General features: G+C 33.0%; 1 protein-coding gene across 2 annotated transcripts; it reads left to right on the top strand.

Annotated features, from left to right (window-relative positions):
- Positions 1-5,112: 5,112 nt before the first annotated feature.
- On the top strand, positions 5,113-15,738 carry LOC113509657 (uncharacterized). 2 transcript variants are annotated; one of them, XM_026893044.3, is made up of 3 exons: positions 5,113-5,238; positions 13,514-13,745; positions 15,309-15,738. In XM_026893044.3, exons 1-3 carry the CDS (start codon positions 5,232-5,234, stop codon positions 15,472-15,474), a joined length of 405 nt encoding a protein of 134 aa, XP_026748845.2. In that variant the 5' UTR covers positions 5,113-5,231; the 3' UTR covers positions 15,475-15,738. The 2 variants fall into 2 exon arrangements, with proteins under 2 accessions (XP_026748845.2, XP_026748859.2); XM_026893058.3 differs by lacking the exons at positions 13,514-13,745; positions 15,309-15,738 and adding an exon at positions 7,588-8,250.
- Positions 15,739-26,931: the final 11,193 nt, after the last annotated feature.

The raw sequence follows: 26,931 nt of genomic DNA, 5'->3' as shown, positions 1-26,931 counted from the left end.
ACTCTTTATTGTTTCCTCCAAAAGACTACAGTAGTAAACTTATTATAAATAGATATAAACAATTGCAAGAAATGTTTACAATGAGAAAACAATGGGCGACCTTATCGCTAAAAGTGATCTGTTCCAGGCAACCTTTGGATGGAGAAGAGTAGTTATAAAGATATTCGGTATCATAACAAAAAAAAAACGAAAGATATCTACGAAATATTCATTAATAGTCTCTTTAAAAAAAAAAAAAAAGAAAGAAAAAAATATTTTTATCAAGTATACTTATATTTAAGCATTTTTGAATATTTTTTTCATTACCGCCCATTCGGAACGCAATTTCAGCCAAGAAGAACAGGTAAGAAACTCAGCTGTTGGTTTCTTTTTTCAGAAAAATGAATGAATTCTGAAAAAAATTCTATAAATAATGAATTTGTTCCACCGACAAGAGCGCAGCTCTTAAATAGGATAGATAGAATGAATTTGTATGAATACAAACTACCAAGCAATATCAGATCATAAATTTTAAAATATTTATATATTTTATATTAAATATTAAAACAAAAAAAAATCAGTTGCGGTTGCTTTCTTTTTTCATAGATGCCACTGAGTTTTGTGAATATCAAAATGTACCTACTTACTTATTTTGGTAAAACATTGTATTCTATCATTGAACATTAACAATAATATATATACAACTAACTTCTCATAAAACAAATTGTTTTGGAACTCAAGTTGTTTATCTCTGGAAGTTTCTACTTTATAGCCAATAGTTTGGACATTAAATTGTTATGTATTGATATTTTATTGATAACAAAAATAAAAGTTTTACTCTGAACTAAGATATTTACTATAGGTATACTAACCTTTTATGTTTGAAACAGTATATGTACATTATGTACAATCAAACGATATATATATAATATATATAAAAATTGTCTACAATAATTACCAGAGGGAGACTTTGTACAAAAGTCGTTTGCTTGGACACCTCTGTCCCATTCGTGTTTCTACCTTGAAGCAGTTGTGTTTACATGGCTGTGTTTTGGTTTTAAAGGTGGTATATGACAGTAAATTTACAGGGTACAAAGAAATAACACCATAGTTCTCAGGAATAGGAACGCATGAGGAGTATTAAGGGCGACACATTATATTATTATATCTATAGGCGACGGTCACCACTTTCCATCAGGTGGGCCGTCAGCTTGTTTGCCATTCTAAGTTGTATAAAAAAATGAAGTTATTAAACACCCATTACTAGAAATCCCTTCTCCCACCTATTGAATTTCTCTCCCTTCCTCGCTCCCTTTAGACTACAAGATATTTTTTTTTTTTTACTTTATTTGGAATAATAAACAAATGTACAGTATATTAACTAAAATACATTAATATTTGTACAATCAATACCATTATGCTATAATTATATATGGTATTATCATAAAAATATAAGATATAGATATGGTAGTATAATAAGAATTCTATCTTACTTTATACCAACGGAACTCCATTATTTTTTATAAGAAGTTTATAAGAAGTATCTTAAACTACCTACTATTACTACCAAGCAGCTGTTCACACAAAAATGCAAAGACTAGAACTTGGCAGCAAAAATACTTTCCACAATTGTAACAATGGAATCCATGCAGACAAAATCTCTCTTTTCAAGCGAATTTAAAAAAGAAGGTTTACAATGCGGTTGTATTTTTTTTTTATGTTTGTTACTTCATTACTCCGTCAGTTCTAAATCGATTTGGAAATATGTTTTTTTTTTATTTTACAACACAGTGGAGCAAACGAGCATGCGGCTCACCTGATGGTAAATGACTACCGCCGCCCATGATCACCCAGAACATCAAAGGCATTGCAGGTGTGTTGCCGGTCTATTAAAAAAGAATATGCTCTTTTCTTGAAGGTTTTTTTTTATCTTACAGATTAATCTCAAGGAAATTTTATAAAAATCTGTTGAGTATTTTAATTTTAAATCAAAATAACTTATTTTGTTACAATTAAAGTCTTTTTTTCTTTAAGAACGCAGTTTAATTATTTTAAACAAATTCTGATCGCATTCAATACCCAATATGGCGAGGGGAAAGGGATTGTTAGTAATGGAGACTGAGAATCCCATTGCTAGCAATATACCCAACCAGGTCGACCTCCTCGCAGTTTCCCCTGGAAACTATCATGGTTAATTCGTGATGAATTTATCATGATAGGTTAACTGACCTGTTTTCATTCTCATCTATCACCCTTCACTGGTGCTTCGCCAGCGTATCCCGTTAGCGCGGGCGGAGTTACCATACCATTTTCACCCATCAAAAAAAAACCCAATATGGCGTAAATCCGACATATTTAACAGATTATATTAATGAGATAGGTATATAGAGATATGCACTTCGTTATTCCATCCGATAAATTAGAATAGTAAACAAAATTTACGAAACATAAAATCCGCTTCAAGAACAAGTATCCCCATCAGCCTGCTAAAAATATACAAATAACATAATACAATAAGGTAAAATGAGATAAAAGGGCTCGGGGAAAATACTGTTTGCTTGTTTGCACAGTACTTAGCCAAGTGAAGTATACGGTATGGGGAGAACATAAGGATTGGTGTAATTGGAAAAGATATCTGCGGATATCTTTCTTATTGGATATAAAAATACACGGCGAAATCAATAACATTAGAATCCCTTTATCATTATCTGCCGGTCAAACTAAACATTTCTCTCAGTGAAACGTTGGTTACAAACGTTTCAAAAAATTTACTTGAGACGTATAAGCGACGTTAGTCATTGCTAATATAAACTCAATATTTTTTTTTTTTATTTTATTCATTTTTATTTTTACAACGCAGGAGGCAAACGAGCATACGGTTCAACTGATGGTAAGTGACTACCGCCGCCCATGATCACCCACAACACCAACGGCATTGCAGGTGTACTGCCAGCCTTTTAAAAAGAAATATGCTCTTTTCTTGAAGGTTATAATATCGTATCGGTTCGGAAATAATGTAAATTCGTGTAATTTTCAACGTTGTTTTTAATAATTACTTAACAGAGCGCATTTATTGGAACATCTTAAGAGCGCCGCCTTTCTAATATTGTAAATTAAAAAAGCTATAAAGCAAAATTATCATCATGTGACTACTGTTTACTCAAGGATTTTTTATTAACTGTTTGGGTTATATAATGAACATACATACAGAATAAAGTATTTTGCTTTATCCAAAATTCTAGGTGTATGCCATATTTTGTAAGATTTGTTTAAGGTTGAGGTTTGAGTTTGGTTAAGATTTTTTTTATCCGACTTAGAATGGCAAATAAGCTGACGGCCCACCTGATGGAAAGTGGTAACCGTCGCCTATAGACATGAGCAGTACCATGGACATAACAGAGTATACTGTTTCGCCCATGATACCCCCCATACATTGCCATTCCTGAGAACTCAGGTGTTATTCCTCTGTGCCCTGTAAATTCACGTATAGCGTGAATTTACAGGATACAGAGGATCCCACCCTTCAAACCGAAACACAGCCATGCAAACACAACTGCTTCACGGTAAAAACACGAATTGGACAGAGGTGCCCAAACAATCGACTTTAGTACAAAGTCTCCCTCTGATATAAGAAACAAATATAATCTTTTTCAATATTAGTTAGCCTAACTGTACCTGCCAAGTGTGGCAACTACTGGCATATCCCCCTGACGGGAGAGATCTTTGTTCAACAGTGGACAGTTCACGACTGATATGATGGACAGCGGTTATCCAAAATTTACATATACGGAAATGCGGGGAAAAGTTAGTTAATAAATAAATAACTACGATTCATAGCACAGAGAGCGTTTTAAGATCCAATATAAACACCTCAAGGGTATTTTATAATTAATCAAACATTGAAGCCTCGCCAGACAATCGGAGCAAAATATAAATTCACTAACAGATAGGTATAGAAAGGAAAATTAAAAATTAACTTAAGTTGTTTTAAGGAAATTTAAATATTTAGGTAAATTTGACATTTAATATTGTTAAATAATTGAAGATATTTTTCTTTTCACATTTAAATAAGATATATTTTCAAAATTGATTATATAAAATTATAAGAAAAAAATTATTATCATTAATTTAAATTAATTCAGCCCTTAATTGTCCACTGCTGGACATAAGCCTTTTCATAAGGGGAGTTTTGTCAGCAGCTGCCATGCTTGGCAGGCGGGTTGGCAATCGGAGTTAGGCTTTTAGTGGTGTTTTAAGAGAGATGCTGCTGCCCATCCCTCGCCTTCCCTTAGTCCCCTTTTACAACACCCACGGGAAAGGAAGGAGTGGCCCATTCTATGACAGGATCACACAGCATGATAACAAGAAAAAAATATTAAATAAAAATAATAAAAATCTCTTTTAATGCTACTTCATTAGTAATATGTAACATTTTATTATTGTAAATAAGAATGTGAGAATTTTAGTTCATACTAGCTGACCCCGTAAACGTTGTTTTACCACTTATTGCAAAATATAAAAATCACAATTAAAATACAGGGGTTGATCGTAAAACGGTGAAAATTTAAAGTTGTATGTGTTTTTCAATGCTAAATTATAATAAAATAAAAATAAAAAAGTATGTCAAAAAAATAAAAAAAATATTTTGGGGTGGGTCACCCTTATCATTGACGGGTATGAAAAATAGATATTGGCCGATTCTCAGACCTACCCAATATGCACACAAAATTTCATAAATATCGGTGAAGCCGTTTCGGAGGAGTTTGGTAACAAACACCGTGACACGAGAATTTTATATATAAGATACAGACCGTAACTCAGATTAATATATATTTTATTGTAACTAAAGCAGGCAAAGTCACGAGATGTAGCTAGTAGAATAAAAATCCAAAACATATTCAAAATGAAACCTAAAATGATTCCCTTCACCCCATTTCATGTCTAGAAACTTGTGTAAAATTTACACAATCGATTCAGTACCGAGCTTTCCAGAACACCTGCGCAAATATTCATATTGCTCTATAAAATCAGATGTAACATGAATTTTTCTAATCTAATCGTCGACTGAACAATGGCCGATTGTGTACATGAAACAGCCATAGGTATATAAAACATTGTGAAGTTTGGCAAACAAAGTATTTCAGGTTTGTCGTAAGCGAAATATAACAGTTCAATCTGATATTAGCTTGATTTACCAAGTTTTTGCAATTATGTTTTCACGGAGAACTGTGTAATTTGTTATATCAATTATCATGGAAAGTAAGTTAATTAACATAATTTTATTAGCTGATTTTGTTGTTGGTGACAATGTTATTAATATCAAATACAATAAAACGAGAATTTTTTTTATACCACTTAGGTGGCAAACAAGCATACGGCCCACCTGATGGTAAGTGGTTACCGTAGCCTATGAACACTTGCAAGAGGTATTACGCGTGCGTTGCCGACCCTGAAGAAACCTCTTTACCCCCCTTTCGAAGAACCCCTTTTGTAGTCTCTTGGGAAAACCTCGGCAAAGAGCTCATTCCACAACCTGAGTGTTCGTGGGAGGAAACATCTCTGAAACCGCGCAGTACGCGACCATTGAGGCTGTAGGACATGAGGATGAACTTCCTGTCGATGGCGAGCCGTACAATGGTAGAAATGTTCGCCACATCAATGCAAATATGCAATGTTTTTGCAAATTTAAGTTTACATGATCAATTTTCACTCTTAATTATATGGATTTTGCTCCTCAAAATAAATCTGTCTTTAAATAACAACATTTATATAAAATCAATGCAAGAGTAGACTTTATCGATTATACAAATAGATAATTAAATTAATATTAAAATCTGTTTATAATTAAAAAATGGACTATTGCTTCTTTTTCTTTTTTGCAGTATTGTTGTAATAAGTACAAATATATTATTTGCTATCCATATATTATATTATCCCATTCGTGTTTCTACCGTGAAGCAGTTGTGTTTGCATGGCTGTGTTTCGGTTTGAAGGATGCGATATGGCGTGAAATTACAGGGTACAGAGGAATAACACCTGAATCCTCAGGAATGGCAACGCATGGGACGTATCATAGGCGAAACAGTATACTCTGTTATGTCCATGGTACTGCTCATGTCTATAGGCAACGGTTACCATTTTCCATCAGGTGGACCGTCAGCTTGTTTGCCATTCTAAGTTGTATAAAAAAAAATTATATAGCTAATGCTGTGTACATCTTTTATTGGTATATTAACATGTTTATATTGACTATTGTATTATAACGAACTATATCTGACACTGTTGATGTATTAATTAATTAATTAATTAAATAAAATTATAAATAAAGATAATACAGAATGACTTGAGAGTCATCATACTCGACAATTGAAGAAATGATACCTCGTGCAATGCGTACAAAAATTTTTTTTTTCATAGAAAATTTTTATTTGACTCATAATGCTTACTAATATTATAAATGTGAAAGCGAGTTTGTAAGATTATGGCGCATTAACGATTTAACCAAACACTATGAAATTTGGTATACTCATACACATACTATATGGGATAGAGAATGATATAAGCTACTTTAACTACCGTCAGCAAACATATCTGTATATAAAAGTGTTATGGACTTTTTATAAATTAGCAAACAACTTATATATATATATATATATATATATATATATATATATATATATATATATATATATATATATATATATATATATATATCTAAATTGCACTAAAACATAACAACAATAAGTTAATAACAATGTTAGCAAAGGTGAACTTATCTCTAAAAGAAATCTCTTCCAGTCAACCTAACACAGTGGCATAGGAAATAGTGAGTGGGCAGTAGTAGTGCTAAACAGAGGTTAAAATATTTACATAAATTATAAATCAAATGAAATAATATATTTGAAAGATACAATATTAATACATACATATGAATATAAACCTACATAAATAAGAATATATATACATATATATACACATACACACACACATACATACATATATACATATGTTAAATACAACATATAAATATCAAATAAAAGAGAACACAATGATGACAGTCATCTAATCATTTTTTTTATATTTAAACAATATTATGAGTAGACAGCATAAAGCAAAACCATTCTCTACGTTTGTTTATTCACTGCTTATTTCTTCTATTTAAACTACGCAACGAATTTTGATATAGTTTCACTGCCATTTAAATATTTTAACGAACGGTTTGTATGTACAATACGTCCTAGAGAAACTTTTGTTAGACAAATTAGTTAGACCTTCAATGAAAATATCTGGCAGCTTTTTATGTTCCATTTTTAAAATAGGTCACATTCAGTATTTATTATTATTTTTACCTCATTCCTGCTACTGTGCTCTGAGTAAATACACGTTCTAAAAACCTTTCCCTTTTTAACACTAAATTCAATAGTAAATTACAGTAGTAAATATTGCGCGCAGCATATACGGGTAGCCATTTTGAAAAGGAAATTGTAGTATAATATATTTTACGATGATTATAAATACGCAATTTAGCCATCCCACCATCAAATTTCCATCGTTGATGTCTCAACAATTACTAACTACCACAAATACCAAATTTAATTGAACTTTCAGAAACATTGATGCTCGTATTATCTCTGTCACTAACAGTGAATGGATACAGACAGAAATTCTTCTCAGATACATTAGACTCTGAGCCGACGATATCAATTTTGTACGCCAAAGACAAGATAAGTGATAGAGCTACTAATGAGTGTTTAATAGAGATGTACCCACGGAACCTTTATAAATACCCATTGAGGATAGAAAGGAATGACATACCATGTATTCTGCATTGCGTACTCAAGAAATTCGGTATCATGACCAACGATGGGTATATCAATTTGAAGAACTACTACAGAAGGGTGCAAGCTATACACAGATACGATCCTAGGATCCTTATCTCGGACGTAGGAGACACGTGTGCTCAAAACATAAATGCGATGAACTTAGATCACGATATATGTAAGAAGGCAAAAGTGTTCAACGACTGTACACAGCTGTATGCTATCTCCTTTAAAGAGCCAGAACTATGGTAGTTACAAGTTTGGAAATAAAACAATTTTGAATGTATCCATATATTTTGTAAATTGTACATTGTACAACCTTTATAATGTTTGTTGTAAAATACTTGTACCTCAAAACGAAGCTTAATTGCGTCGAAAATTTATAACAATGAAATATTATGAATAATAATAATTTCTGATAAACATCTAGCATTTAACACTTCTTTAAAAATAAGAGTTAAAATAATATAAACAGAATACATTCTATCTAAATGAAAACCATATTCTCTAATATCAAAAACAATGGACGTCACAATTTTATATAAGTATTTTTTTATTTTAATATATTCCAACATATTCTCAGTCGTTTTTATTCAAATAAATGTTCCTAGATTCCATTTGATTGCACTATTGTGCTTGTGCATAATGAAACATTGTTTGCATTTCATTAAAATAGTTTCATTTGTAGAAATAATTCAACAATGAATACCGTATTAAAACTTAACATTTAACAAAATATCTATTTCAAAAACATTCCAACACAATTTATTCTATGAATTAAAGAGATACGTATTTGTTTATAATACGAAATTTATAGGAAAATAAATGAGTATACTTGTGTTTTTTTTTTATACAACTTAGAATGGCAAACAAGCTGACGGCCCACCTGATGGAAAGTGGTAACCGTCGCCTATAGACATGAGCAGTATCATGGACATAACAGAGTATACTGTTTCGCCCATGATACCCCCATGTATTGCCATTCCTGAGGACCCAGGTGTTATTCCTCTGTACCCAGTAAATTCACGCCATATCCCACCCTTCAAACCGAAACACAGCTATGCAAACACACGTGCTACATGGTTGAAACATGAATGGGTCAGAGGTACCCAAGCAATCGACTTTTGTACAAAATCTCCCTCTGGTAAACTTTTTTTTCTGTGTATACTTTATTTGCATTATACAATAAAGGGAATAAGCAAGACAATTAATGAATATAACGATACAGTTGTATAAGTACAGTAAGGCGGTCTTATTGCTGAAAGCAATCTCTTCAAGACAACCTTAGGGCAATAGACTAATTGTTGTACAAGTAGGTATGAGAATCTCGTAAAATTAAGGAAGTAAAACGTTTTAGGAAATAATTAAAAGTATCAAATTTACATACATATGCGTTTTTCAAGGCACTTTCTTCCACGCACAACCACTTTTTAGAATCAACTTCCAGTAGCAGTATTTCCGAACGGATACGACAACATAACCTTCAAGAAAAGAGCATATTCCTTTTTAAAAGACCGGCAGCATACCTGCAATACCTCTAGTGTGACAGGTGATCATGGGCGATGGTGGTCACTTACCATCAGGTGAGCCGCATGCTCGTTTACCCTCTGTGTTATAAAAAAAAATATAAATCAATCTCGTATTGAGAAATTAGATACACAAATTAATGCTTTAAAAACATCATCTTCTCGTAAATACTAAATAAATATTTATATCAAGTTACTATTTATTGATGGTGAAGATATTCCAATAATATTTATTCACCACAACTCTGAACTGCTCAATAATGCTTTACGTATTTAAATTACGGCAAATTTTAATATTAATTGAGATGAATTATTAATTAAAGGAAACCAAATTCCACCTCCGTTTATACGTAATTACATCTTCTTTAGGTAAAATATAAAATTCTATTGGTTATCCTTCCTTTAATTTATTACCAAATTAAAAGTGAAATTTAATTACATATTTTAATAGAGTTTTAATTCAAATATGTACATTTAATTTATTAAAAAATCTCTGTTATACGAAATCCTGTATAATGTTGAATTTCAGCTAAAAATTTTATCAAATGCTATTATTTCTCGTAACCCTATAAAAATATAACTTTGTAATTTTATATCATCATTATGTCCGCCTTTAACTGTCCACTGCTAAACATAAACCTCCCCTTGGTGGGTTTTGCATGTAGTTGCCATGCTTGGAAGGTGAGTTGGCAACCGCAGTTAGGCTTTCAAGATGTATTTACGCTGCTGTCTATCTCTCGACCTTTCTTAGTCGCCTCTTACGACACCTACGAGAAAGAAAAGGGTGACCGACTCTGTGCCGGGACCATACGTCTAATATATCAGTTATACAATTAATAAAATACAGTTTACCTACTATATTCAATATATCCATTAATACATTAAATTAAATAAGTCAGAAGTTTTAATCTTACAAAATATACAACAAGATTATTGATTACAAATCTGCAAATACAACCGGTCGGTAAGTCATTAAAATGTCTCCAATAAATACCTTTCCAAGTAAATAAATATCTTATTTAATGTCACATTAGTTAGAAACAACGCCAAAATAATTCCTTCGAAAACTGAAACTACATATTCAAGCAAAAGTTATTTATATATATTCACTAATTCGTCTGTATTTTTTTGTGTTTACGTTATACAATAGCTTCTATATTTTATTGTAATCTTCTATAATTTTAATCAATCTTTATATAGCTTACCAGAGGGAGACTGGCCATGGCTGTGTTTCGGTTTGAAGGGTGGGATATGGCGTGAATTTACAGGGTACAGAGGAATAACATCTGAGTCCTTAGGAATGGCAACGCTTTGGGGGTTATCATGGGCGAAACAGTATACTGTGTTATATCTATGGTACTGCTCATGTTTATAGGCGACGGTTACCACTTTCCATCAGGTGGGCTGTCAGCTTGTTTGCCATTCTAAGTTGTATTGAAAATTTTATAGGTATAAATACATTTTTTTTTTAATTCTTATAAATTTTGTAACAATTGAAGTCACAGTTGCAGCGGAGCCAAATCGTGCTTATTGCTGCCACTCCTTTATATTCTGAATTCGAATATTTTCAATCTAATATGTTTACCACAGATAATATAATATTATCGTATAGTATCTATATTATCGTATATTTAAGTTTTAGTAAGTCTTTACCAAGAAGTTTTTCGTAAACACTCGTGTGTTTACGAAAAACTTGGTCGGTTATCGGTGGGTTATATCCATTTTAAAATAAGAATATTTAAATTTAATCTATGAGCAAAATTTTGATTTGATTATAATTAACTAACTTTTGCACACGGTTTCATCTGCGTAACCAGAATATGTTCACTTACCGAGTTATTTAACCCCTTGTAATATATATTACATTTCATACTGATTGATTAAGCCAACAGCGCCACGAAATATCAAATAAATAAACTCATTTTCAATATTAGCGAGGATGTAAATAAGTACAACAAGATATTTAGTAATAATAATAATAAAATAAATAAAATGACCGAAATGTGGGGGGTGACGTGTACCGAAATCATTCCAATCGTTATGTCGGTGAACGGTCTTATCCCAACCAGTCTGGAACAACATCTCAGACGGTTGGAATTCCAAGGCGGCTCACACCCGGGAAAGATGCAGAAAGCGGTGCTCTTAGATTCTGCCCGCATTGTACGCCGGTTTCTCTCCTCGGGGCCCTGAAACCCGGCCGACTGTGCTTCTGCCGGGGGTTAGTTTGCCATTTCCTCTCCTTAAGAGGGGAGATGTGAATTTTCCAGAAATTTAAATAGATAAATAATAATTAAGATGTAATAAGTACTTATTACACCTTATTAGAAAAGGTGTAATAAGTTGATAACAAACTTTTTACATTTAATTCTGTTGATTACATTCAACTGAGGTAAGAGGAATCCCTTCTTAATTAAACTTATTCAAGCGAACAAGAAACGATTGACTTCACGCTCTGTGCCCTTCCATCTGGACTTACTTTATAAAAATCGCCTTCATTGAATATTCATTTCTGGAAGAGGGCGCAAACAATTTTGCGAATTTCTAAATTCACAGTTAAATATTTGACAAATGCCAGTAATTTTTTACGAAGTACCTTGAAGTGTGTCTGTTAATAATTATAAATTTTGCGGTCATTTTTATTCCCATAATTTCAACTCTATCAGTCCATAATGTTGGGTACAATACATATCGATTTCGTTTCTGGATAATAAAAAATCGTCATTAGAAACAAAATTCTAGGCATTTTTTCTATATCATATTATTTTATTGGACGATTGGCCCGCGCTTGTCTTATCTCACTTGAGAGAAGAGGACAGCAAGACTTGAAGAATCTAAAATGTAATTATCAAATAAATAATAAGCAAGCGTCTGATATTTCCCCCTAATAATAAAAAAATGCTCTCGATAGATACGTTATCGCTACCGCGTGCGTAGGATAGAGAACTGTTGACGTGTGTGGGAAAGGAGATTGTTACTAAAAAGGACTAACAGCCCCAATGATAACAAAATCCCTGTCAAATCCAAATACGACATATCGTCATAGTCGTAGAATACTGACGGATCTGACAAAGATTACATATAAAGATACGTCAGTATTCTACGACTATGACGATATGTACAGTACCTCTAATAATTATGAATATAAAAATTATAGCTGGTTATTTGATTAGATTTATTTTATACAACTTAGAATGGCAAACAAGCTGACGGCCCACCTGCTGGAAAGTGGTAACCGTCGCCTACACACATGAGCAGTACCATGGACATAACAGAGTATACTGTTTCGCCCATGACACCCCCCATGCGTTGCTATTCCTGAGGACTCAGGTGTTATTCCTTTGTACCCAGTAAATTCACGCCATATCCCACCCTTCAAACCGAAACACAGCCATGTAAACACTACTGTTTCACGGTAGAAACACGAATAGGATAGAGGCACCCAAGCAATCGACTTTTATACAAAGTCTCCCTCTGGTAAGCTATATATATCATAAAGATTGATTAAAATTATAGAGAGGTATCCAAGCAAACGATACATATATACAAAAAACAATGCACCGATTTCAGAGAATAGCGTGATCGAACATAATAACATGAGTCTAGATGACACTTTAAACTTTGTATCACCTACAACGCCATCTATTAAAAGCATTCCTATATAAAATGTCTATTTAAAATTTTTCGACTTTTTAGTTGAACTCTAGTATTTTTCCGACTATTTTCTTTTAAACCACACTTGTATTATAACGAACAAAACATCAAACAATCGGTCAAGCTGTTTTTGAGTTTTAACTACACTAACGTTATCAAGGCGGAAGGAATTTTTATTAATGCGGACTACTTGTCCCATTGCTGATAATATACCCTGTATGGTCAACATCCACGTGGTTCCTCCTGGAAACGACCGTACTAAATTCCAAGTGTATTCTTCACGGTGAGCTAACTGACCTGCCTTTTCATTCTCACCTATCATCCCTTACTGGTGCCCCGCCAGCTTATACCGTTAGCGCAAACGGATTTACCATTCCATTATCATCCATTAAAAAAAAACAACAGATTTATGTATATATAGATTATTAATTTTCTCTTGAATCAGCATAGACAGAAACTACATATTTTATTTACATAGTAAAATATCTAGCATAGATAAAGGAATAACAGACATTTTATTTTTTCCTATAATTGCAGCAAGAACATTGATCATTCTCCTATTAACTACTGTGGCATACGCACGAATATCAGTGATGTATGCACATGACAGATCGAGCGACATAATAGCCGAGCAGTGCTTCAACGAAATGTACCCGGAGACGAAACGCGTGGAAATCCAAGAGTCGGACGAGCCTTGCCTCATATTCTGCGTTCTGAATAAATTTGGCATAATAAGCTCTAATGGAATGATTAATTTAGAGGTTTACAGGTAAGAGATATAAAACTAGTTAGTTTATTAGAATTATTTTGTTTAATTCCGCTACCATTATTTTTTTTTGATGGTTGAAAATGGTATGGTAGCCCCGCCTGCGCTAACGGGATACGCTGGCGGAGCACCAGTGAAAGGTGATAGATGAGAATGAAAACAGGCCAGTTAGCCCATAATTCATGATAAATTCATCAGGAATTAACCATGATAGTTTCCAGGGGGAACTGCGAGGAGGTCGACCTGGTTGGGTATATTGCTAGCAATGGGATTCTCAGTCTCCATTACTAACAATCCCTTTCCCCCTCGCTACCATTATTATGTGCAACTTCCAACTTTTGAAGATTGACTATTATTATTATTCATCACACATCACATTAGCCTTTAACTGTCCACTGCTGAGTATAAGGGGGTTTTCCAGTAGTTGCCAGCTTGGTAGGCGTATTGGCAACCGCAGTTAGGCGGCGCTCCTTTCCCGTGGGTGTCGTAAGATGCGACTAAGGAAGCTTATAGTAGAGGGATGAGCAAACGTATCCCTCTTAAAACATGGCCAAAAGCCAAACTGCGATTGCCAACCCGCCTGCCAAGTGTGGCAACTACTGGCAAAAGCCTCCATATGGCGGAGAATATGTTCAGCAGTAAACAGCTAACGGCTACAATCAATAAAACCCGGTCATGCGAACGAAGTCGCGGCTAAAAATTAGTGTACATGTATAAATAGAAATACAATAAAGTTGTTAGGCTCTGTGTACCTGATCTAAATCCGATTTACCTTTGAGAAAATGACGGTCTATTTAACTGTATTAACGTTCGTATCTTACAGGAAAGTACTGGGTAAGTAGAATAAAATGAATAAAGGAAAATTTTTAGTACATGTTTGTTTATTTCGTATCTCGAACATAAATTTGGTAACGGCATCAATTTTCAAAGAGGATCGGAAAACAACCCAACAAATCGTAACTTAAATCCGAGGGAATGTTTAAAATAAATTGTGATTAAGTTAATTGGATAACCATTTAAAAGCTTCGTGTAATTCTACCTTAATTAAAATTCGTACACTTTAAAATTTGTGAATTCGAATCTGACTAACATCCTAAATTTGGTATCAATTTAAAGATTGTCTCTCCATTGACGGAGAATAATGTTAATAAATCAATAGGCAGTTGCATGTTCATCTCGTCTCACTATCTAATATAAGAAATAGATATAAATTTATAAAATAATAATAATAAGTTCCATACGATTCAGGACCCTAGCTAAACCCATGTTTAAGATAAGGCAAAAGAAGGTAGTAGTTTTAGTAAGACAGAACATATAATGACTTCGAAAAAGCGAATCTGTCTAAATTTCTTGGGGCCTTTCATTTCAGGTAGGACCTCTCAATTCCCCCCCTACCATCCCCCTCCCCACTCCCTAACTACATACATGATATGATCACACCAATTGCCTAATTCCCTAATTAGGATACCCTGTCTTATAAAGAACCAAGCAACGAACAATCTTGAAGCACTACCCATAAAGTGCCAATAATTACGACTGTTATACATATAATAAATGTTATTTCAGAAAACGAGTGAAAATGGCTCATCAATTAGACCAGAGGAGATTAGTCAGTGATTTTGGGAATGCCTGCATGAAGACAGCAGAGGCGACCCAGCACAAGCAAGACGTTTGCAAGAAGGCGAAAGTGTTCAACGACTGCACACATTTGTATAAAATCGTATTGAAATAAATGATTCGATAGAATAACATATTATTTCCTTCCCGCGCGTGCTTGTACTCGGGTCGTCAATAAATTACTCAACAAAGGAAAATGTTTTTCCATCGAGAAAAACCCCATCAAAGTTTCCTCAAAGTTTTTTTCCCGACGATTTGTTTTGGCATATTGCGTATATTTGTGTATTTACGGGTACCATGCAAAAGTGCTGTACTAATATTGTATCATCATATCAGCCTACAACTGTCTACAGCTAAATATAACCTTCTCCCTTGGGGGGTTTTGCCAGTAGTTGCCACGCTTAGCAAACGGATTGGCAACCGCAATCAGGCTTTAGAGATGTTTTAAGACGGACATTGTTGTCCTTCCTTCGCTCTCCGTTAGTCAACTCTTACGATACCCACGGGAAAGGAAGGGGTGGCCTATTTTATACCAGGACACACGGCCAACTAATATTGTATACTATATCGCAAATAAGATTCTTTTTTGCGCGTATTTTTTTTTTCTACATATATTATAATATATTTTTCTATTTTAATTTTCAAATTTTCACCGCGTAATTACATTTTTGTTTTGCCAAAGATTGTCTGGGAGAGAATGCTATATAGTATTAAGTGTGCCTTATGTACTAACCATTTTTTTGTAATGTAGTCATTAAAGAATTAATAAATAAATAAATTCAACACATTAGTAATTAAAGATTGTGTCTCACAAAAAAAAAAACGATTTTAATTGTAACAAAACTATATATTTTGATTGAAAGACTAAACTACTGAACGGAATCCCGTTCAGTCCCATAAAATCTTATGGGAAAATAACGTAAATGTATCCTTTTAGATAAAAAAAGAATTTTCCATTTCGGTTTAGAACTGACGGAGTTATAAGGTGACAAACAATAAAAATACAATTGAATTGAGAACCTTTTTGAAGTCGTTTTGAAGTCGATTCAAAAGGTTGAAGATACAATGGCGGACTTATCCCATAGAGGGATCTCTTATATGACTATAACCTTTGAGAAGAATATGTACACATGTTATTCAATTCATACTTTGCTTTTGAAGTTTTCAAAAACATACATTTATATTTCCTTTTGGTTCCTTTTGTTACCACTCGTGTTACAACCGTGAAACAGCTTAGATGCTTAAAATTTGGTTTAAAGAGTGGGATCATATGATACTTTATCAGCCGTCCGCCCACTGTTGTATATAGGCCCTTAAAAAGTTTTACCAGTTGCCACGTTTGGCAGGCGGGTTAGCAACCGCACTCAAACTAGTGCATTGGTTCCATTTGTTAAAAGATACTTTCTGTCAACGGAGAGTTATCTTTTGAATTGATACGCAAAGCTTACGTGATTACACCATATTTTTTTCTTGTCAAACCGTTACAAAGCATTTTAAATAAATGTGAACTTTACATACATATACATTTATAACGGGAAATTAATGAACTTATTATATTTTTGTCAAAAACACAGTGAATTCATTAATGTCCCGTACAGTTACTAGAGGGAGACTTTGTACAAAAGTCGATAGCTTGGGTACCTCTGTCCCATTCGTATTTCAACCGTGAAGCAGTTGTGTTTGCATGGCTGTGTTTCGGTTTGAAGGGTGGGATATGGCGTGAATTTACTGGGTACAGAGGAATAACATCTGAGTCCTCAAGAATGGCAACGCATGGGGGGTATCATGGGCGAAACAGTATACTCTGTTATGTCCATGGTACTGCTCATGTCTATAGGCGACGGTTACAACTTTCCATAAGGTGGCCGTCAGCTTGTTTGCCATTCTAAGTTGTATAAAAAAAAACATGTATGTAAAAACATAGATATCGGTTAAAAATGAACGTAAGTTTATAAATTATATAAAAGTAAACTCTATATATAAATACTGCTATCACTCCATTTTGAATTCAGAGCCAACTTTATGAGCCATTAAGAAGCACATTTAAAGGTCATTACTTTAAATTTGTGTACTTATGAACTCATTGTAAAGCCAATCAACATTTAAAAAAAAACCTGAAATCTGAGATAAAAATCATAGAAGCGGACATTTGCAAGCTAAAATTAAAATATCTTATTTTTCGCCCTTGTTCTAATTTTTATTTCCGAGTGGGTTGTTTTTTAAAAAAAAAAACTTCTCTTCCAACTCATTAAAGATACTTGAAATGTCGGGACGGAAGCGAAATAAAAAAGAAAATAACGAATTGTTAATTACTGTGACTAGCTAGTATATTTTACACTGCAAAAAAATGGCCACCTAAATCGACATAAAATTGAAATGAGACCAGGGCAGTAAAGCCTATGGTTTTTAGGAAAAATATGAAATGTGATTCAGAAGCTAATTATCATATAAAAAGGAAGTAATGTATTCTAAGATGGAGTTTATTAAGAAAAAATACATAAATCAATTACGCCATAACAAAGAAGCTCTTAAATCGTAGATAAAGTTCAATTGTTGGTAATTAACGCTTTTCAAGACAATTCTAGTGATATTAGTGATGTACCCAGTTGGCCTTTTTGGTATTTGAGTGTTTAGATATAAATAAAATAATAATCGAATTCTATCTCGAGTCAAAGAACTCAACTACTCGAGTACTCAAGCAAGTACTTGAGTATTTGTTTGGATATTTCAAGTATTTTATTAGACTCGATATGTAAGTGGTTTGGGTCCCGATAAAAAAATAATTGAATCCTGACTCGAGTCAGAGAACTCGACTAGTACTAATACTACTCGTGTACTTATTTAAATGTTCAAGTATTTTATTAAATTTAATAATGTTTTGTTTAGTAATCAAGGAAAAATAAATAAAACAACAAAACAGAAGTATACAAACCTACGATAGTCTTATCATATTTGAGTAGCGCAAGCATTCGAAACCTGTATCCAGATTCTGTATATTGAGTACGCCTATCTTCAAGCTGACGTATGGTCCCGACATAGAATGGACAGTTAGTAGTAAAGAAAAGACCTTTACTACTAACTGACCAAAGGAACTTAATGGTCGAAGGATGAAAAAAATGTCCGTCTTCAAACATCTCCAAAACCTAACTGCGGTTGCCAACCTGCCTTCCAAGTGTGGCAATTATTGGCAAACTCCCTAATAGAGAAAAGCCTATATTCAGTCTATTGTGGAATGCTCTCGCTTGGCTGTGAGCAGAAGTAAATGGAGACGCATTGCGAAGTCCTGAATCGTGAAAGAAAGCCTCATCGACGCTCCACTATCATCATAAAAATCACAACCAAAGAGAGATGTTCAGCTGTGGACAGACAACGGCTGATATGATGGTGATGACAATGATGATGATGAAGCTGCCGAATTCAGCACATCACTAAGTATTACTGATTTATTAAGTGACACGGCCATAAAATTTTAATCCAACAATAAAGTTTCCCCTTCAAATCGTTACAGTTGCGTAAGGTAATCAGCACTTTCGTGAACGAAGTTCAATTTAATTTCTTATTTGTGTAATAAATCGAAACTTCTAGAAAATGAAATTTTAAATTTGTCATTTTTATTACACTTTAAAGTGTAAATGTAGCACTAATAATAATTAATAATATTTTTTTATTAAGTTATTATCGTTTTTTTTTTAATTACGTAGTTATTCATTAATCTTATTTAATTTTAATGACAATACCGTCTGTTCACGTGTTATAATTTTGTTATTGTAATTTCCTTTTTGAATTTCCTTTTTTATAAAAAAAACTGTTATTGTCAACTGTAATATAAGAAGGTTTATTTTGAACATTAAGCCTACAGCCATCATTCGAATTAATTTAGTTTGTTATCGGTGTTTTCTATCACAGAAGAGTCAGTTGCAAATTTAAATTGTACACTATAGTGATTGAGATGGGAAAGAACAAAGACTACTATTTAACCTAGTCAATCAACATATCCACGGTCACGCGGACAAAAAACTTATCTTTAAATACATACATAATACAACGAATTCAAAAACAACGATTAGTTTACCATCCTGTTAGAAAGGGTTATTTTTAAAATTATTAGTAGTTTGCCTCGTATAGAGGTGGACAAAATGCCAATCAGAAATTGATAGCTAATATTTTTTTTTATACAACTTAGAATGGCAAACAAGCTGACGGCCCACCTGATGGAAAGTGATAACCGTCGCCTATAGACATGAGCAGTACCATGGACATAACAGAGTATACTATTTCGCCCATGATACCCCCCATGCGTTGCCATTCCTGAGGACTCAGGTGTTATTTCTCTATACCCTGTAAATTCACGCCATATCCCACCCTTCAATCCGAAACATAGCCATGCAAACACAACTGATTCACGTTTGAAACACGAATGGGACAGAGGTACCCAAGCAATCGACTTTTGTACAAAGTCTCCCTCTGATATATGATAATATGGAAGGTTGTGGAACTTCTGGTAGTAATAGTAGTGGTCAATCTTCGAGAGTTGGCAGTCACACACATACTAATGGTAGCGGAATTAAATAAAATAATACTAACCAAATAACACGTGACATGGACTTCTACTAGATAACACCTAGTTCAATAAATATTTAAAAACTTATCCCAGTAATGTTATAAATGGGAAAGTTTATAAAGATGTTTTGATGTTTGTTATTCACTGTTTACGGCTCAACAGATTTGAATGTAATTTGGTACATGGGTAGATTATATCATCACTTTATATATATATATATATATATATATATATATATATATATATATATATATATATATATATATATATATATATATATATATATATATATATACTTTATTGCCCGATTTAGGCATACAAACCTACAAAAAATGGCTAGTAATTATGCCATTCTAACAAGAATAAAAAGTCTATATCCATCTCCATCCAATTTAATACGTGTATGCCATATTTCATATTGACCGTTTTTTTTTTGATGGGTGAAAATGGTATGGCAACCCCGCCTGCGCTAACGGGATACGCTGGCGGAGCACCAGTGAAGAGTGATAGATGAGAATGAAAACAGGCCAGTTAGCCCATCATGGTGAATTCATCAGGAATTAACCATGATAGTTTCCAGGGAGAACCGCGAGGAGGTCGACTTGGTTGGATATATTGCTAGCATTGGGATTCTCAGTCTCCATTACTAACAATCCTTTTCCCCCTTACAGTGACCGGTTAAGGCGCTAAGGGATAACAAACGATCTAACATTTATAATATTAGTATAAGGACGAATCCATTAGTTCAAATACGAGAACGTGATATATCATCAACTGAAATTGAATTTGTTGATCAATCGGTTGTTTGCGTAGCTCTTAAAATGCCCGAAGCTCTGCATGTTTGCTCAATGGAGAGTTACTGAGAAATTTCATAATAGAACTATTCTTGGTGCTTTTACATTACTACGCCGTCGCTTTATTATACTAGGTTTAGCCCGCGACTTCGTCCGTGTAACCAGAATATGTTTATTGACCGGAATAAAAAGTAAACTAGCCTTTCTCCATCCCATAGGAATAAACACTACAAACTGCAGAAAGAATTATAAAAATTATAACACGCTTACAAAAAAAAAAACACCATCAATTTTAGATTCTCCTTTTGCAAACTCATTTAAAAACATGATAATAATATAAACATTAAATATTTACCAAAATTCTATATTTTATTTCTTTATATTCTAAAACGAATAATTCCCCAGAGACAGATAGATAAAAAAAAGTAATTCACTTTGAGTTTGGCTATTTTATTTAAAAAAGAAATATGACTTTGAATGACATCAGAGGATGGCGAACATTCTTTAGGTTTTTTACGAAATAAATCATGTAATAAATATAAAATTGCTTCACAACCTTTACATTACAGATAAGAAATATTAACTCAAGAAATATTTTATAAAATTCCTTCGATAAAAATAGCACCCTTATTTTTTAATGTGGTGATTGGTTCTAGGGTGGCAAGCATACGGCCTGCTGGGTGGAAAGTGGGCAACGCGTATGAACGCTTTTTTTATGGATGATTATGGATAGGTAATCCCGCCTGCGCTATCGGTATACACTGGCAGGGCACCAGTAAGGTATGATAGGTGAGGATGAAAAGGCAGGTCAGTTAGCCCAACATGACGAATTCAACGATAAATTAGTCACGATGGTTTCCAGGGGAAACCGCGTGGAGGTCGACCTGATAAGATGTATTGATAGCGATGAGGACTAACCTCCTAAATGAGACGTGTGCATTATTAACAACCCACAATTCCTATGGCTGAAGTATTTTGCCTCTGTACCCCGTGATTTTATTTATATTTCGGTTCAGAGTAAAGACAATTATGTGGAGAAAAAGTTTATAGAATTGAGAGTAACAGCATTACGGATGGTAGTTTCCATAGGTTTAGCGCGAAAAGGGTTTACGGTGTTTATATCTATATATAGTTTCGTAACATCCCGGTAAATAGAAAAAATATGGCGGGCTTAACTCTCATACAGGTTTATACTCGTATGTGTGAGAGCCTTTTTATAATACTCACGTTATATGACAATAATATAACATTGAATTCTTAAAATAAATAAATACAGTTATTTTAATCACTAAATGAATATTAATTCTTACAAAAATAATTAACACAATCGGTTTTAATCGATGAGCATATTTCACAATTTTTTTTTCTATTTGAAGTCACTTAAAATAGATAAAAGATGGATAAGATTTAGAAAAACTTCAACATATTAATATGTAAATTTTATAAAACTATATTTAGTAATATAATAAACAATGATGGATAAATATTCATTTGTTTAATTAAACAAATATTATTTTAAACAAAATATGTAGTATTCCAAATCACGATCAGTTACCGCTCAATAATTGTGAAATTACGAACATCGCAATCTTCTGTATCCAACACCAGATCGAGCATCCTTTCTTCTGCGGTGGCTCATCCTCTTCTTCTTCTTCTACTTTGGCCGTCGTAGGAGCTGGTGTAGTTGTCGCTGCATCATCTTGCGCAAGACTCACAGAAACGAAGAAGGTTATTACCAACAATAACAAAATTAATTTCGCTGTCGTGTATCTCATCATTATATTTTATTTTTATTTATTTATTTTTGTTTATTTTTTCTTTTTCTTGTTTTTTTTTTTCTTATTTGAATGTGTACTATTTGTTCGTGTTCTAAATACAAATGACCAAAATTTCACGTTCCACATTTTAATGGGCATTTTGATGTTTATCATAAAAATATGTTTCTGCAACAATTTGTTCCGGATGGGTATAATCACGAATATTGCTACCATTATTTAATAATTATACTGTGATTTAGTACAGAATATTTATATTGCAGTTTCAAAAATATTTTATGTAATGAATAATAAAAATTTCGCTATATGTACCCTATAATCCTTACTTATATTACAAATCTAAAAGTGAGTTTGTGACTTATAGCGCCTTAACTAATCACTATAAAATTTGGTTTACACCTAGTATATGAGAGGAATATATTTACCAGAGGGAGACTTTGTACAAAAGTCGATTGCTTGGGTACCTCTGTCCCATTCGTGTTCCAACCGTGAAGCAGTTGTGTTTATATGGCTGTGTTTCAGTTTGAAGGGTGGGATATGGCGTGAAATTACTGGGTACAGAGGAATAACACCTGAGCCCTCAGGAATGGCAACGCATGGGGGATATCATGGGCGAAACAGTATACTCTGTTATGTCCACGGTACTGCTCATGTCTATAGGCGACGGTTACCACTTTCCATCAGGTGGATCGTCAGCTTGTTTGCCATTCTAAGTTGTATAAAAAAAAGGAATACCCCATACTGTAGTTTTTTGGGAAAGCCTTGGTAGGGAGCTTATTTCATAACCTGAGTGTTCGTAGGAGAAACAATCTCTGAAACCGCGTTGTACGCGAGTTATTACATTAATATGGTTTATTTGTGTTATCCATCACCAAAGACTTAAAGAGAAATTTAAATAAACACACGAAATTTTTTATTTCCTCTATATTCAAACCTACGACCAGTACAATCTACAAGTCAGACTAGGACCACAGGACCACGAAGAAACCCCAAAAAAATCCCTAAAAACTTTCATTTAATCAAATTGTTTTTTACAAATTAGTCAAATTATTTTAAATTATTAAACAAGTATCAATCAAACGGTAAAAGTTAAGGTCACGGTTAAATAATGATTCCATCATTAAATTTTTTTACAATCAGCATCGATATCTCGTAACATACAAAAGGAAATGAAGAAATTCAGTTAAATTGAAATCCTTCGAGAATTAAGTAGTGTATTGATTGCGTAACTTGGAAATATGTTTATTTATTCCCGTGACTTTGCCTGTGTGGTGATATTTGATAGATATATTTGATATGACCATGTTCCAGTTTGAAGGATGGGATATGACAGTGAAATTACAGGGTACAAAGACATAACACCTTAGTTATATATACATATATATATACCAACAACAATTTTGCATGCATCCTCAAAGAGGGTTGACATCAGGCAGGTGGCCAGTTGTAAATCTATAAGCCATATCTTTTTGTAATATGGATAAAAACATATTGTTTACGCCAACCCTAAATAATAATTGGGATAAGGGTAGGAAGAAGATATACTAACGATTTTGATTTAATTCTGTATTTGAAATAATTCAATCACGATTGATGTTGGTCAATTTAACAAAGCTCACGCTATTTTATTATACATCAGCTAAACTATGACAGATAATAAATAGATCCGGCGAACAATTGCTACATTTGTTTCTCTGTATCTTGTAGAACGCACTAATGATGTGCTTGTTAAATTTTGTAAATGGAATGGAATTTATCCAATGGTGAGATAATGTATGTGGGAGATACAAATGATAGTGTTGATTTTCTTATCTCTGTTATAAATGTGAGTGTTTGTGTTTATTACATAATTTTACTTAACAGTTGAACGAATTTGAATGTAATTTAGATAGATAGATAGACATTTGACACCTAAGTACACAGGAGTGGCAACGCATGGGAGGTATCATGGGCGAAACAGTATACTCTGTTATATCCATGGTACCGCTCATGTCTATAGGCAACGGTTACCACTTTCCATCAGATGGGCCGTCAGCTTGTTTGCCATTCTAAGTTGTATAAAAAAAAAGACATTTGTTACTTTAATACACCATACATGAGATGGCAAACATAGCATAGACAACAAAATTTAAATATAATTTAATGAAGGAACAATAAAGATCAGTAAGTGAATGAAAAGTTGAACAAATAAATAAATAAATGAACGATGGAATGAATGATTAAATATTTGAATAATTCCAACTGACTGAAATGAAAATAAAATTAATTCTTTGTGTTGCTCTCAACGATAGATACAATTGTGCAATACGTTACTGTTTCTTTCTTGTAGGCATTTTTATTTCTCATACATGTGTATGTATGAGAAACATATACAAGCTCATATTATTCTCAGACCGTAACAAAAATAAAAGATCATGGTACGTAATAAAATCTCATTACGCGAAAACCAGTTAAGCTGGAGTCCTGATATTTTTTCATTTTCTATAAAATTGGCTGAGAGTAACGGTACTGAGACGTCGGTAACTTGGGGTAAATTGACAAAAGTTGGTGAAGTGAACGCGAATAATTTGTGGGGTAACAACTCTAACTTCACTATAGCTGTAATGGAAAATAACTGTAGTACGGAAGCACAAAGGAGGGTCGGCTTGGATGGCTCAATTTCGAAACAATACCGCTACTAGTTTTTGCCGGCATCTTCGTCCGCGTGCTCAGGATATATTCACCGACCGAGTTAAAAAATAACCTACCTGCTCTCTCCCATATAGTACGTATATATATAAAAAAAAAATTATTGGTCAAGATGCTAACATGTAACAAATAAACACACTTGCACATTCATAATATTGATATAGCATTATATTTTTTAGTGAAAAATTTAATAGTATGAATTTAGCAAACAAGCATACAGCCCGTATGATGATTAATACTCACATGCCACAGCCTTTGATAGCTGAATGTGTAATGTAGTCGATATGTAGTTAGTGATCCAAGTCTTTGATACTCTATTCTCTCAGTCTACGAAGATAAGATATATAAGATAACTAATTTTAAATCCACTTGTATATATATATATATATATATATATATATATATATATATATATATATATATATATATATATATATATATATATATATATATATATATATATATATCCTAATATTATACTCGTAAATGTGAATATTTGTATAGACGTTTGGATATTTGTTACTCAATCACGGATGAATAAAAATGAATGAAACCTAGTACACGAATAGGTTACGTCCTAATTTAATGCATAGAAAACTTTTTATACTATAATAATGCACATAGATATAGACGTGGAAAAAAGCTAGTAGCAAATGCTTGGTAGTTTTAATAAAGTAATTTTACTTCAACGAAATAAATTTAATCATACGACTGATTGAACAAGAAAACCAATACAAAGCAATTATAATGCTATATTTGTATTAATTAAATTCCATTCGATTTAACAAACATCTAATGTAATAGTTAGATGTTTACTAAGTCGAATTTAATTTAATTCATTGTTCCTGGAATTAACAGTTACTGGAACTACAAACAGATAGTAACCAAAGCATAATTGTATATTAAGATTAATTAACATAACATAACATGCAAGCTATATATTACGAAAAAAATAGATGTAAATATTGATACAGATTATGCAATTACAAAAGGTAATCTTATCGGTATAAGCAATCTCTTACAGACAACCTGACATAAAGTATCAAATGTACAATAAATCAATATTCATCGAAAACACCTACTTCAATCGTGATAAAATTAATATCACATGTCAATTACAAAATTAATTATCAATATTGGCTCAAAATTAATGAATTTATCGCGAAATATACACACGAAAGAAAATACCATCGAATTGAAAGCTACCTCTATGAAGTAGGTTAAAAATAGGCAAATAATTGCTTCAACGTTTAAAGCAAACTCGACTAACGCAATATTATTAAATTATTTCAACACCGATACAGAAATAGTTTAGTTGGCGAACAATTTTCATTAATCAACTAAAACGGCGGCGAATACTTATAATTAAATTTCATAGTCTTAATGCATCACTCATTCACAACATGATATTATGTATACAACAATTACAAAACATCTTTATTTTACTAGACTTAATAACAAGCTTAAAATCATCACTTTTTTATGATTTTACTGCTAAGTTTGGGATGCTGTTATCAGCTGGAAAAAATTGGCAATAAAACTCAGCACTGACTTTTTATCATACATCACTTTATTTTAATATCCCATGCGTTGCCATTCCTGTGGACTACAGTGTTATTGTGATTTTGATGATTATTGTTAGTATGCCCGGCATTGATTAGGCCATCTCTTAATTTCCCGTGGATGCCATAAGAGGCGACTGAGGCAGCTTGTAGTGAAGGGATAGACAGCGTCCCTCTTAAAACGTCACTAAA

This window comes from Galleria mellonella, unplaced genomic scaffold, assembly GCF_026898425.1.
Source record: "Galleria mellonella isolate WM207_F2 unplaced genomic scaffold, CSIRO_AGI_GalMel_v1 utg184, whole genome shotgun sequence".
Taxonomy (NCBI): Eukaryota; Metazoa; Arthropoda; class Insecta; order Lepidoptera; family Pyralidae; genus Galleria; species Galleria mellonella.
Note: the sequence above shows the minus strand (reverse complement) of the source record. Positions and strands in the feature narration are given on the sequence as shown.